General features: G+C 57.8%; 1 protein-coding gene across 1 annotated transcript in view; it reads left to right on the top strand.

The window, feature by feature from the left end:
- Positions 1-13,386, top strand: part of PLXND1 (plexin D1) — a 73,135-nt gene extending 59,749 nt beyond the window's left edge. Inside the window, exons 21-36 of the mRNA XM_015560347.1 lie at positions 430-537; positions 632-744; positions 1,531-1,635; positions 2,172-2,302; positions 2,547-2,745; positions 4,747-4,893; positions 5,083-5,239; positions 5,758-5,861; positions 5,942-6,005; positions 6,740-6,774; positions 7,019-7,123; positions 7,610-7,773; positions 8,868-9,015; positions 10,374-10,514; positions 10,649-10,723; positions 10,946-13,386. Coding sequence (XP_015415833.1) covers positions 430-537; positions 632-744; positions 1,531-1,635; positions 2,172-2,302; positions 2,547-2,745; positions 4,747-4,893; positions 5,083-5,239; positions 5,758-5,861; positions 5,942-6,005; positions 6,740-6,774; positions 7,019-7,123; positions 7,610-7,773; positions 8,868-9,015; positions 10,374-10,514; positions 10,649-10,723; positions 10,946-11,062 — 1,913 coding nt within the window. The 3' untranslated portion in view covers positions 11,063-13,386. The remainder of the gene's footprint in view (positions 1-429; positions 538-631; positions 745-1,530; positions 1,636-2,171; positions 2,303-2,546; positions 2,746-4,746; positions 4,894-5,082; positions 5,240-5,757; positions 5,862-5,941; positions 6,006-6,739; positions 6,775-7,018; positions 7,124-7,609; positions 7,774-8,867; positions 9,016-10,373; positions 10,515-10,648; positions 10,724-10,945) is intronic.
- Positions 13,387-13,607: the final 221 nt, after the last annotated feature.

Genomic DNA, 13,607 nt, shown 5'->3' with positions numbered 1-13,607 from the left:
ATATATTATATATATATATACACACACATATATCCTTTCTCCCAACTTAGAAAAGGGATTATAATACTGCTTTGTAATCTGCTTTTAAAAGTTTCTCAATTCACAAATAACACTTGGTCCTTGTAGAAAGAATTGAAAATGCTAAAAACACACAAATCACCCGTATTTCTCACATGTACTCTATCCTTAGGGAAAGCCACTGCTTACCATTGTTTCACACACACACACTCCTTTTTATGAGAATGGGACACTGAGCCTTATTTTACTGGTTTCTCCAAACCCTTTGCCCACTGGGGAGGGGAGGCCGGGGCGCCTGGCCACAACTGGCGCCGAGGCCAGACCTCTCCCTCCAGACCCTGCGCACAGCAGGTGCCCACACAAGCTTTCCAAAGGGCTTTCCAGGCCTGACCCCCTCTCTGATGCCCGCAGCCCTGTTTGTCTTCTGCACCAAGAGCCGCCGCGCTGAGCGCTACTGGCAGAAGACCCTGCTGCAGATGGAGGAGATGGAGTCTCAGATCCGAGAGGAAATCCGCAAAGGTAGGGGGTGGGGACCGTGCAGGACCACGGGCCTCGGCTTTCCCAGCTGGGGAATGGGTTGGAGATCCACTCACCGCGACCTTCCTGCCACCAGGCTTTGCCGAGCTGCAGACGGACATGACGGATCTGACCAAGGAGCTCAACCGCAGCCAGGGCATCCCGTTCCTGGAGTACAAGCACTTTGTGACCCGCACTTTCTTCCCTAAGGTCAGCCGGTGCCCTTGGCCGCCACCTCAGGGACTCGAGGCTGTGCCGCTCTCGAGGGCACTTTTATGCACGTGGGGAAACTGGGCTAGTGCAGTGTGGGCCCCGTGAGCCGTGCAGATCCACAGGGCCTGCCGGGAGGGGCCCAGGTTCCACCCCTGCTTTCCTTCATTATTCACTTAATGTTGAACTGTCCATGTAGAAGCTGGCTGCCAGCCCCACTCTCCTCCTAGGGGCTCGGCCTACCTCTCCCCTCACTGGGGGGATGAGGGGGGTGAGCAGAGGTGGCCCAAGCGTCATGTGTCCTGCTAGCCTCTCATATCGGGGCCCCTTCCCAGCCAGGCTTCTCTTAGTCTCCACCTACTCTCTTCTTGCACCCTGGACTCTGCCCACCCCTTCCATGCCTTTCTGTTCCTGGCTACTGCCCTGTCCCCACTTTCCCTGGCTTGCCCAGAGCATTTGTGCTGATGGCCAATGCCCTCCTCTTGCCCTGGTCACACCATGCAGCAGCCTCTCTGCCTCAGTTTCCCTTATTCCACCCTCAGCTGCTTTTGTTTTAAGCCTGTGCCCTCTTGCACTGCCACAGCTTGGCGCCTGCTGGTTCCACTCTTTTTCCTCCAGGAAGCCCCCAGGGACACCCCTCCCCACTCCTCTGGAATCCTGTGACTCCGTGGTCGCGGCCCATTGCCTTGTCTTTCTCTGTAAAGTGTCCCTTTGCCTTTGTTGAGCGTCCCTGCATGCCAGTCAGGGGAGTCTAGCCCTGCTGAGGTGCTGGGTCTGCCTCCACAGTGTTCCTCCCTCTATGAAGAGCGTTACATACTGCCCTCCCAGACCCTCAACTCCCAGGGCAGCTCCCCGGTGCAAGAGACACACCCGCTGCTGGGAGAGTGGAAGGTGAGTACCCTCGACCCCAGCTCACACACACTGGGCCGCCCCGGCCGCCCAGTCCCTGTCAGGCTCCACTTTCCAGCTCATCGGGTCCATTGATCCAAATCACAGGGGAGCGGGTGTGTGTGTGTGTGTGTGTGTGTGGGGGGGTAATCTGCCATTGGAAGGTAGTGAGCGCTTCGTCCCAGGAGGCATTGAACCAGCCTCTCAGGGTGTTATAAGTGTTGACCTCTGGCCAGGTAGAGAGGGGAGAGGACTGGGCCTCCCTAGACATCCCACTCTGCCCGCGCCTTAGAGGACAGTTGAGAGGGTCCCTCATGGGGATGCTGGGTTACCTCCAGGCACTCCTGTCCTTCTTTGTGCCCCACTTTTCAATCCAACTGAGCCATTGTTCCCAGTCATGGGGCGTTAGGAGGCATCCACCATGAAAAGGTAGTGAGCTCCCCATCCCAGGAGGCATTCAAGGAGCCATTCGGGGAGTTATAAGTGCTGACCCCTCAGCCAGGCAGAGGCACTGGTCCCCTCACCGATTGCTTCTGCAGATCCCCGAGAGCTGCCGGCCCAACATGGAAGAGGGGATCAGCCTGTTCTCCTCGCTGCTCAACAACAAGCACTTCCTCATCGTCTTTGTCCATGCCCTGGAGCAGCAGAAGGACTTCGCAGTGCGGGACAGGTGAGGCTGCGAGGCTCTGGGGCGAGGCTGTGTCTGAGGTCCCACTGGTCCTGGGCCGGCCTGGCTGGACCCTGGGCTCGAAAAGTTTGCAAATCACCATGTCCTCTGGGCAGCTAGCTGGCCTCCACATCAAGGCGGGGGACTGGGGGTTCTGAGACCCCACATCCCTCCCCTTCCCGGGCCTGGATTCCCCCCGCCCAGGCACATCCGTGATAAGGCCGCTGACGCCCGTGCCCACCCACAGGTGCAGCCTGGCCTCCCTGCTGACCATCGCGCTGCATGGCAAGCTCGAGTACTACACCAGCATCATGAAGGAGCTGCTGGTGGACCTCATCGACGCCTCCGCCGCCAAGAACCCCAAACTCATGCTGCGGCGCACGGAGTCCGTGGTGGAGAAGATGCTCACCAACTGGATGTCCATCTGCATGTACAGCTGTCTGAGGGTGAGGCAGGCGTGGGGGCGCCGCCAATACGCAGGGACCACCGTCGCCCAGTCTTCCCGTGGTAGACTGGTCTGTTCGTCCCTCCGCCAGCTCTCCCAGGAGAGTTATCCCATCCTGTGTGCAGAGGAGAGAGGGACTCAGAGGAGGGCAGGGACAGGCCCAGAGGATCCATGATACAGACGGGGACGGAGGCCTGGCTTCCTGCGAGGCTCAGAGCCCGCCGGGGCAGAACGGAGGCCACGTCAGGGAGCTTGTCCTCCATCATCAAACCCTCGCAGCCACGGGAGCGCGCCCAGCGTTAGGGGAGAGAGATGTGGAAACATTAAAATTCAGCAAAGCTCCACCACTGAGGCTTCTGACTGGGCTGGGGGGCTCCAGGAGGCGGCCTGAGTAAGGGCGAGAGTAGGAATGAGCCAGGTAACGAACTGGGTGGGGAGGCTGTCCCAGGTTTTGGTGACAGCGTGGGCAACTGACTGTTTCTGAAAGGGACTGAAGGAAGGCGGTGAGTCTTTCTGACGAGATAAGGCTGGGAAGTCCAGTGAGGCCAGCTGGTCAGGCCCGCCTGCATTCTGCCAAAGGGACCCCTAAATTAGGGCTTTTCTTCCAAGGCCAGGAAGTCATCTGGGGGTCACAGGAGAAAGGCAAGGGGCTGACGGAAGCCCAGAACCAGGGCCTCAGATGTCCTGGGTTTGAGTCCAATCTATGTGCGACCTTGAAACAGGCATCGACCTCTCTCTGTCTTGGTTTCTCTCTGTCATGTGGGCCATGCCCCTGGGCTTGGGGCTCCTGAAGGCAGGCAGCCTGGAGGAGCCCTGTGGAGGGAAGGGGAAGGGGGATGGAGCAGAGGAGGTTGGGCCTAGGACGGGGCCATCACACAGCCCCTGGAGGCTCTCCCAGTGTTACTGTCTTGGCATTGGTCTGCACCGACTGCCACAGGGCCCGTAGGGGCTGCAGTGGACTCTGGACTCAGCTCCCAAGGCCTCTTTGTGTGACTTCCCTTCCAAGCCTTTGTTTCCTACTCCAGAAAATGGGGCGTCAGTGGCTCCCAGCACCAGACCTGAAGAATTAGATCAGGACTAAGAGTGGGCATGCTTGCCCTGGCTGGTGTTCTCAGTGGTTAGAGCACCGGCCCACGCAGCAAAGGGTTTCGGGTTCAGTTCCCAAGGCAACCAGTTGATATGACAACAATGTTTCTCTCTCTCTCTCCCTCTCCCTCTCTCTCTCTCTCTCTCTCTCTCTCTCTCTCTCTCTCTCCTCTCTGTCCCTTTCACTTTCTCTAAACATCAGTGGAAAAAATATCCTCGGGTGAAGAGTAACAAAAAAAAAAAAAAAGAGTTGGCATGCTATCTTCATCATCTTGCCAAATCTGCCTAACGCTATTATGTACTTAATTTTGTCCTTAAATCAGCTTACCATTTTACCTAAATATCTGTCATCAGTGTAATACCTGATCACTTGCTATAAAATGACCATGAAAATCAGCTCATGGCTGTGGATAGCAGCCAAGTCCCTTTCTGGCTGTGAACGTTATGACAGGGAAACAGGGGGCGGGGGGGAGGCGGCGAGGGCAGGAGAGTCCAGTGAAGCCACTCACGGCGCCGTGATTTAGGTGGGGACCACCCGAACTCACCTTGGGAGTCAGCCAATCCAGCGCCCAAGTCCAGCTCTGCCTCTTCCTGCTGGGGGGTCCTGGGCTGGTTACTCGCTCTCTCAGCAGAGGCAGTGAGGAGGAGATCTGGAAGGATTGTTGGGAGGATGAAATGAATGAGCCTGCCCGCAGCCACGGGTATTGGACCTTAGAGTCCATGGAGACTTCAGGGGGCTGGGGGATCGGCACCAGGATCCAAAAGGATATTAAACAGGCAGCCATGAAGGTGTTGGTGGAAGTGGGTGGTGAAGGTGCCCCGGAGACCTGGGAGCTGGAATATGGAGGGAGGGCAGGGAGGCAGTGGGGGCCAGGCAGTCTGGGCCTCGGCCCCTGACGGCCCCTGTCCACCCCAGGAGACGGTCGGAGAGCCGTTCTTCCTGCTCCTGTGCGCCATCAAGCAGCAGATCAACAAGGGCTCCATTGATGCCATCACAGGCAAGGCCCGCTACACGCTCAATGAGGAGTGGCTGCTACGGGAGAACATTGAGGCCAAGCCCCGGGTGAGCCGGGGTGCGGTGGGGCAAGGGCAACTGGGAAGCAAGGGGGGACCATCTCCTGAACTGGCTGGGCGGGGTCCCCACATGCCTGGGGGCTACGATCTTGCCCAGCCTCTGGGAGGCTGTCGCCTGCCTGGGCCCAGGGCAGTGACGGTGAGGACCTGCTGACCTTCCCTTCCTCCTCTCGTGCAGAACCTGAACGTGTCCTTCCAGGGCTGCGGCATGGACTCGCTGAGCGTGCGGGCCATGGACACCGACACGCTGACGCAGGTGAAGGAGAAGATCCTGGAGGCCTTCTGCAAGAACGTGCCCTACTCCCAGTGGCCTCGCGCAGAGGACGTCGACCTCGGTGGGCGGTGGGGGGCGGCACCACTTGGCGTTGGGCTGTTTTGGTGGGAGCCAGCCCTGCCTTCGTCATACACTCCTTTCACTTGGCAAAGGGCACAGACTTTGGCATTGGGGACATGGAGATGGTCAGAGGAAGTGTAACCCTACTGGGGATCGAGCCCACAACCCCGGGCATGGGCCCTTGACCGGGAATCCAACTGGCAAATGCCTGATGCACGGGACAACGCCCACTGGAGCCGCACCAGCCAGGGCTGGGGGTCCCTTTTTTTATTTCATCGGCAGTAATAACAGTAACAACCCTGAGGATACGGGCATTTCCAGAGCTTCTGCTCTGTTCCTACCGGGGATCGAGCACGGCCCCGGCCTCCCCGCACCCTGGTCCCGTTTTCTCCCCACACCCTGTTTACAGAGGTGGGAAAGGAGGCTCAGAGAGAAACATGGCACGCCCCAGGTTTCACAGAGAGCAAGCAGCCTCTCCCCGTGTGGCCCTGCCCCTGACCCCCTGCTCCCTGCCTCCAGAGTGGTTCGCCTCGAGCACGCAGAGCTACATCCTCCGGGACCTGGACGACACCTCAGTGGTGGAGGATGGCCGCAAGAAGCTCAACACGCTGGCCCACTACAAGGTGGGCTCCCAGCCCCACCCAGCCCCCCCTTGCAGCCTCCCTAACCTGACCTCTGACCTCAGCCTCTCCCCTCCTGGCAGATCCCCGAAGGTGCCTCGCTGGCCATGAGCCTCACAGACAAGAAGGACAACACGCTGGGCCGAGGTAGCACCGCTGGGCATGGGCGGGTGGCTCGGGCCCCTTCCGAGCAGTCCCCGTGGGAAAGCTGAGGCTTCACGAGGCTGGGCCGGGCTGTGGCCTCCCTGGTCGGGGCCGGGGCCAAGCCAGACCCCTCTGACCCAGGACTGCTTGGCAGGGCCTGTGACCAGGCCTCTCAGGCCGACCTCCTGCGGGCAGCCTGGGAGAGGCCTCGGGCGGGCGGGACGTGGTTCCGATGGGTCTGGGCAGCTGCCAGGCCAGAGGGGTGGCTGGCATGGCCCTCGAGGCTTTGGGTTGTGTGTCTGCCTCAAATCCCACCGTCCACACCCTCAGACGCCCCAGGCCTCGTGCTTCTGGGTCTCAGGGTTCCCTCTGAGGTCGGGAGCAGGATCTTGGTTCTCTCCCAGCAGCTTGTGAGGTCGGGTCGGGGAGGGATTGAGGGCAGCCTCCCTCCTGCCTGGGGCCTCTCCTCTCCCTGTGTGACCCCGTCTGTTCCTCTCCATCTCCCTCCGTTTCTCCTCTCACCTGCACGTGTCTTTCTCTTAATGCCTCTGCCTTTCTCTGTCTCTTTCTCTGTGTGTCTTTCTGGATCTCTCTCATCTCCTCCTTCACATTTTCCTCCTTGACTCACTGTCTCATGTGTCTCTTTGGAACTCACCCTTTCTCTTGGTTTCCTCTCCATTTCTATTCTCTCTCCCTCCCCTCTCTTGTTTATTTATTGTGTGTTTTTCCTCTCGCAGTGAAAGACTTGGACACCGAGAAGTATTTCCATTTGGTGAGTGCCCGGCCCCTGGCCCTGGGGCTCCCGCCCCTCACTGGGTGTGGACTTGGCTTCCTGCCGCCTTGGTCCTCTGGGGAGAATGCTCCCTGGCTCTGGGAAAGGCTGGGGGTGGGGAGTGGAGATGGGATCCAGAATCAGCAGAGAACCAAGTGCCTCTGGGAGAAGGATGGGACCCCCCCCACCAGGACAGCGGAGGAGGTGCCTGGCCCCGGCACTGACCACCGCTCCGGCCTCCCAGGTGCTGCCCACAGACGAGCTGGCAGAGCCCAAGAAGTCCCACCGGCAGAGCCACCGCAAGAAGGTGCTGCCAGAGATCTACCTGACCCGCCTGCTGTCTACCAAGGTAGGCCCGGCCGCATCTCCTCGCCTCGGAAGGTCAGCTGTGTCCACATGCCTGGGTGGGCGAGAGCTCTTCCTCTGTGGGCCCCCAGGGTGAGAGGCTCAGGGCTTAGGGTCCTGCCTTTGCTCAGAGCCGTGAAAAGTGTCTGACAACTTCTAAATGAGCCAGTGTAACAGAAAGGGCAGAGGGGTCAATGATGTCCCCAAGGTCACAAGGCTTAGGTGGCAGTCCGCACCCCACATACCACCCCCTGGCTCCACTGATTTCCCATGCTACGCCTCAGACTTTTCAGCACCCCTATGAGGGAGGTTTCACTAACCCATTTCACAGGTGAGAAAACTGAGACCCAGAGAGGTTAGTGACCGGCTTGATGCCACATGGCTTCCACATTCACCAGTTCCAGTACCGCAGTCTCCCCGAGCCATCGGGGTCCCTCTTACCCTCTGCATGTGGTTCTGGGCTGATGGCAGCCACCTTGCTCCCCTGCAGGGCACACTACAGAAGTTTCTGGATGACCTGTTCAAGGCCATTCTGAGCATTCGTGAGGACAAGCCCCCTCTGGCCGTCAAGTACTTCTTCGACTTCTTGGAGGAGCAGGCTGAGAAGAGGGGAATCTCAGATCCTGACACCCTGCACATCTGGAAAACCAACAGGTGGGTGGTGGGTATGTGGGGAGGGCTGTGCAGCTCCATGTGTCCCTGGGGGCAGCAATAGTGTGGGGGTCCGAGCCCGGTCTCTCAGTCCACCTGCTTGGGTTCAGTCCCTACGATGCCACATCCCAGCTGTGTGATCTTGGGTAAATGACTTAACCGCTCTGTGCCTTAAGTTTCCCCCAGCTGTAAAACAGGGGCAATAAAAGTAATTCACCTTAATTATAAGAATTAACGGGAAGCCAGCATTATGTAAGTGTTGCCCTTACCATCATCCTCCCTCCGTTCTTCAAGGGCAGGCAGTGTCGGCTCCGTTTTACAGAGGAGAACAGTGAGGCTCACAGAGATATGGCTGCCCAGGATCAGGCAGCCTGTGGGTGGCTCAGGGCAGCGTAATCTTGGCTCCCATACCCAGTCTGCAGCCTTCTTGGGAGGCACGTCTTAGCTTTTTGGGGTCCCAGATCCCAACAAGAAGTTGTTAAAAACTCAGCTGACCCTCAGAAAAAGTGCCACCGGCCCGAAGTTTCTGTGCAGTTGCAGGGGGCTCCTCAGAGCTCTGGGGGTGCATAAGGCCTGGCTGCTGAGTCACTGGGAGGCGCTGCGGTGGGAGGGGGGTGGTTTACCAACCCTCTGGCTCCTGAGGCCAAGGCCTAGGATCCAGGCTCCACCCTCCTTCAGCGCTTGCCTGCTGCTAATCGTGGACTTCCTGCTGCCGTGAGAGGCTAAGGGAGGAGCCATGGGCTGCCAGGCGGGGTGGGGGTGCTTCTAATGAGAACCAGGACCTGGCTTGAGGCTCTCTGGGGGAGGGGAGGGCAGTGAGGGTGGACTCAGGCCCCTCCACCCCAGCCAGGCCTGCAGCTCCTGACTCAGCCTCCTGCCCTGCTCCATGCAGGAACCCTGGCTCTTAGCTGCTCGTAGCCCAGTCAGCAGGCATGGTCATCAACCCCATTTGTGGGTGAGCAAACCCAGGTCTCTAAAGGTTCCATCTTGGGAGTAGGCTACACCAGCTTTGAGGGGTAAAGCCAGCCTGTCCTCTGGGCCTGGCTGCCCTACCCTTGGGGTGGGCTCACGCTGCCTCTATTACCCGCATCCCACAGCCTTCCTCTCCGGTTCTGGGTGAACATCCTGAAAAACCCGCAGTTTGTCTTCGACATCGACAAGACGGACCATATCGACGCCTGCCTCTCGGTCATCGCACAGGCCTTCATTGACGCCTGCTCCATCTCTGACCTTCAGCTGGGCAAGGTCAGCTGCTCCCGGGGGCAGCCTGGGTGCTAGTGATGGGATGGAGGTTTTGCTGGGAGGGGAACTAAAGGAGCTCAGGTCTGGGGGACGCGGGATGAGCAGGGACATTCGGACCGGAGGAGACGCCCAGACACGGCAACTACAGTCAGAAACGGCATCACTAAAGACCAGAGGCACCTGCCGTAGGGGGGCCCGGCATCAGCTCCCGACATTCAGGCCATAGAGCCAGGCCCGGAAGCCAGAGCGAATGTAGGAAACCTGCTTGGTCCAGCACAGAGTCACCTGAGAATCAGCCAGGCTACAGGCAGCAGTCCTGATGGCCACGAGCCCTCTGAGTGGGCACAGGGGAGGGGTGGGCAGAGGCAACAGATGACCCAGACCTGAGGTACACGCAGGAGGGAGCCCCCTGAGGTCTCTGCGGGGAGAGGAGAGAGAGTGGTGTTCCTGGCAGAGGGAACAGCATGGGCAAGCAGGGAGGCGTGCAAGAGTGCTCGCTGCTGTGAGCATCGAGGAGATGGTGTAAGCCAGCGGTTCTCAACCTGTGGGTCGCGACCCCTTTGGAGGTTGAACGACCCTTTCACAGGTGTCGCCTAAGACCATCGGAAAACACATATATAATTACATATTGTTTTTGTGATTAATCACTATGCTTTAATTATGTTCAATTTGTAACAATGAAAATACATCCTGCATATCAGATATTTACATGACGATTCATAACAGTAGCAACATTACAGTTATGAAGTAGCAACGAAAGTAATTTTATGGTTGGGGGTCACCACAACATGAGGAACCGTATTAAAGGGTCGCGGCATTAGGAAGGTTGAGAACCACTGGTAAGCAGACCTCGCCGGGCAGGACGGAGGGTTTGTGGCCCTGCATTTTGCCTGTGACTTTCAGAGATAGGCCACGAGAGAGAGTAAACGCATCACTTCTCCGCACTATCTCGGAAGGCAGGATGCCCGTGACAAAGAACTGGGAGTGCACTTGGCACATTTCACGTTCGGGCGTTGAACACATGTGGTGGGGAATATTCCACTGAGCCAGCCATCAGGCTTCCAGAAATCTTAGCCACCAGGACCTATAACCCGAGGCAAGGATGTAAACAAAACAGCCGCTGTGCAACCGAGAGCTGGCGCAAAGCCCGTGTCCTTTCCCCCTAAAAGAAGTAGATCCCCTTTCAGGTCCTCACCCTGACGGCCCCATAGAAGGCAGGGCAGGGGTGCGGTGTAAAAGGACAGCAGAGGGAGGGGGTGAGGAGCCCCTGGTCTGAAGCTGGCGGAGTGGGGAGCATGGCTCGTCCAGAAAAAGACAAATCCTTTCCTTCTCTTATTCATTCCCTCGCTCTCTCTACCCAGGATTCACCCACCAACAAGCTCCTCTACGCCAAGGAGATCCCCGAGTACCGCAAAATCGTGCAGCGCTACTACAAGCAGATCCACGACATGACGCCGCTCAGCGAGCAGGAGATGAACGCCCACCTGGCCGAGGAGTCGCGGGTGCGGCGGGGCTGTGGGGGGTCTGGAACTTGACCGTCCAGGGAGGGGTTTGCGTACAAGCAGCAGGGCTGGGCCGGGCCCAGGTTTGACAGGTTAACCACCCTTCCCAATGTCCGCCTTCTCTTTGCTTGTAGAAGTACCAGAACGAGTTCAACACCAACGTGGCCATGGCCGAGATTTATAAATACGCCAAGAGGTACCGACCGCAGGTGCGTGCCCCTAGTGTGAGGACTGAGCCTTGCAGCCCCGGCGCCCCCTCCCCATCACACCCCAGAGGCGTCCCCACTCTGGCATTGACATCCCAGGACATGTGTGCTTTAGGGCGGGTCAGCAGCTGTGGAAATCCAGGCTGGGTGTGCTCCCCAAAGACCTGCCCAGGGACCCACTGGGGCCCAGGCCTGTAGCCCCATGGCGCCTCTGCTTCCCCTCAGATCATGACAGCCCTGGAGGCAAACCCCACCGCCCGGCGGACCCAGCTGCAGCACAAGTTTGAGCAGGTGGTGGCTCTGATGGAGGACAACATCTACGAGTGCTACAGCGAGGCCTGAGCCCCCGCCGGAGACCGTGTGGGAAGGGACCAGGCACCGGCCCGTGACCTCCTTGGGTCCCCAGTGCCTCTGACTCCGGCTGGGCCATGACTGAGCAGAGTCACTGGAGAGGGGGAATGAGGAGCCCCCCCGCCCTGGCCCCTGGGGCACCTCTGTCCCCTCCTACTTGTCCCCAGGCCCAGCCTCTGGGATGGGGACTTGGATGACACAGCCCGTCTCTGGTAAGGTTCCCACACCCAACAGCACAGCCTGGACGGTGCCCCGCACGCTGTCACAGCCAGCTGCTAAGAGCCCCGCCCAACTCGGTCCCGCACACGAACAGACAAACACGAGAGACCGCCTGGCCCAGAGGCCGCAGCCAGAAACACTACCTCAGCCTTTCTGACGGAGGGGAGGCCGCCTCGAACCAGCCCGTGATTGGTTCCCGATTTAACCACCAAAGCGTTGTCCAGTCTCCCCTCACCCAGAGAGGACCCTGGCCACACAGTTGCAAGCAGTGTCAGATTTTCGTTGCTTAAGTGGCTACTGGTGGCGTGGGCAGCGCCCACCGCCCGTGGGGAGGCTCCTGGGGCTTTCCCTGAGCCAGGAGGGCGGGAGCCAAGGGGACTGGTGCTGGGCGATCGGGTCTGGGGCAGAGGGGCTAAGTTGCACCAAGGATGTAGCTGGGCTACTTGATCTTGCTGGGAGTATTTCTAAAGATAGCACCACTTTGTTTTTTTAAGAAAGCTTTTCTATATTAAACTTATATGCACCAACTGTGAACAGCTGCCGCTTGTGCAGAAGACCTGGGAGGGCACCGAGGGGCTCCCAACGCAACACTGGAAATGACTGTTCCAGAGGATGGGCAGCTCTGGCACAGACACCCCTCCCCCCGCCCCCCTGAGAAAAATCACGCCTTCTGTTCCCGTTGCAAGTGGCCCTCTGGCTGACCCCCCGCAGCAGACACAGCCAGCCCAGGGCCTGGCCCGGGGGGGTGGTGACCAGGACGCTCTAAATGGAACCTTCTTTATAATAAAAGCCTGATGGGAAGACCTGCTGTGGGCTCCAGCCTTTATCCTGAGATGGCCGAGGAGGGAAAGCAGAGCCTGTGGCGAGAGGCAGGGGCCCTGGCTCAGACCGGCCTCAGCCTGCGGAGGCGGCTGACGGTGACGGGGCAGTGTGGCTGCCTGCTTGCCAGGGGCCTGGCCCGGATGGTCCCTAGGCTCTGAGGGCACCACGGGACCTGCAGGAAGATGTCACGGCTGCTGTGTGCCACCCACCCCTGGTGGGCCCTGCTCCTAACTCACCTTTAGTTAACAGATCCCCGAGGAATGGAACAGTGTCCTCGTGTTACAGGTGCAGAAACAGTGCAGAGGAGGGAGTCCCCCAGGTCGCAGCCAGGGAGCGGCGAGGTGGGGGCACAAGCCAGGGCCCTGGGCCCTCGTTCCTCAGTGCCAGGCTCGGCCAGACCAGCCTCCACAGCAGCCTCCGAATGTGGGGGGTGGTCTGCACTGGAAAAAGCCGACAGTTACACACGCACCCCAAGTTTTTCATCGCTCTTTAAAAAAATGTATCACTGACCCCATTTTTCAGATGAGGAAACAGTTTCGCCCAGGCCAGCAGGGCAGGCTGTTCCTCACCGTGGCCCATGAGGACGGTGAACCTGACTGGAGGCCAGCAAATACCCAGAAACCCCCAGCCCACCCCGCTGACCTCCTGGAGAGGTCACTAGAAAGCAAAGCCACCTCCTAGTTAGAAGCAACTCAGGTTATATTTTTTCCCTTTACGAAAAAAGAAAATAAGCACACACATTTATCAAAGGTAAGAAGTAGGACAGAAAAATTCATACCATTTAAACAAAAATCCTACAAATGCCAGTTTTTAAATTAATGAGAACAGGAAAGTGAAAAGAGAAAAGTAAACAATCTTTAGCTTTAAAAATAGCCTTTTCCTCTGGTAGCTTCTGGGTAGAGAGATTTGTTATCTTTTCAAATTTTCTATTCTGAGCACTGATTCCTGCTTATTAAGCAGCAGATTGCTAATTTAAGTTATTGACACATTTGATAGAAAAAAAATTCTCTGGGTGTGATGCTAGAATTAAATACACTTCCTACAGAAACATCAGGAAGAAAAAAAAGAAGAAAAAAATAAAAGCTACCCCCACCCACCCACGGTTAATATCTCAGAATGCCAAATCACGTACTTGCCTGGGTTGGGGGCACAGGAGTAAAAATCGGGACCAGGGTATACGCACCATTTTGAAACCTGTATTTTCCCCATGCAACAATATGTCAGTAACATCTTTCTATGTCATTAAATATTCCACAGCCTGTTTTAATGCCTAATTAACATGCAATTCCTTCTTGACATTTAGAAATGTATTTGCAAATGGAGGAAATCTCTAGATTCCAGGGTCATTTCTCAGCACAGACGGCGGCCAACGTCTGTGAATCCCCCACCCACAGTCCTTGTCTGGGGCCCCTGGAGACTTGCCTTGCAGGTAGGTACAGGCATCCCTTTGCTCCGAGGGTCCCAGGAGGTGGGCTTTGGCGCAGTGTCGTCATGC

Source organism: Myotis davidii, unplaced genomic scaffold (assembly GCF_000327345.1).
Source record: "Myotis davidii unplaced genomic scaffold, ASM32734v1 scaffold73, whole genome shotgun sequence".
Lineage (NCBI taxonomy): Eukaryota > Metazoa > Chordata > Mammalia > Chiroptera > Vespertilionidae > Myotis > Myotis davidii.
Note: the sequence above shows the minus strand (reverse complement) of the source record. Positions and strands in the feature narration are given on the sequence as shown.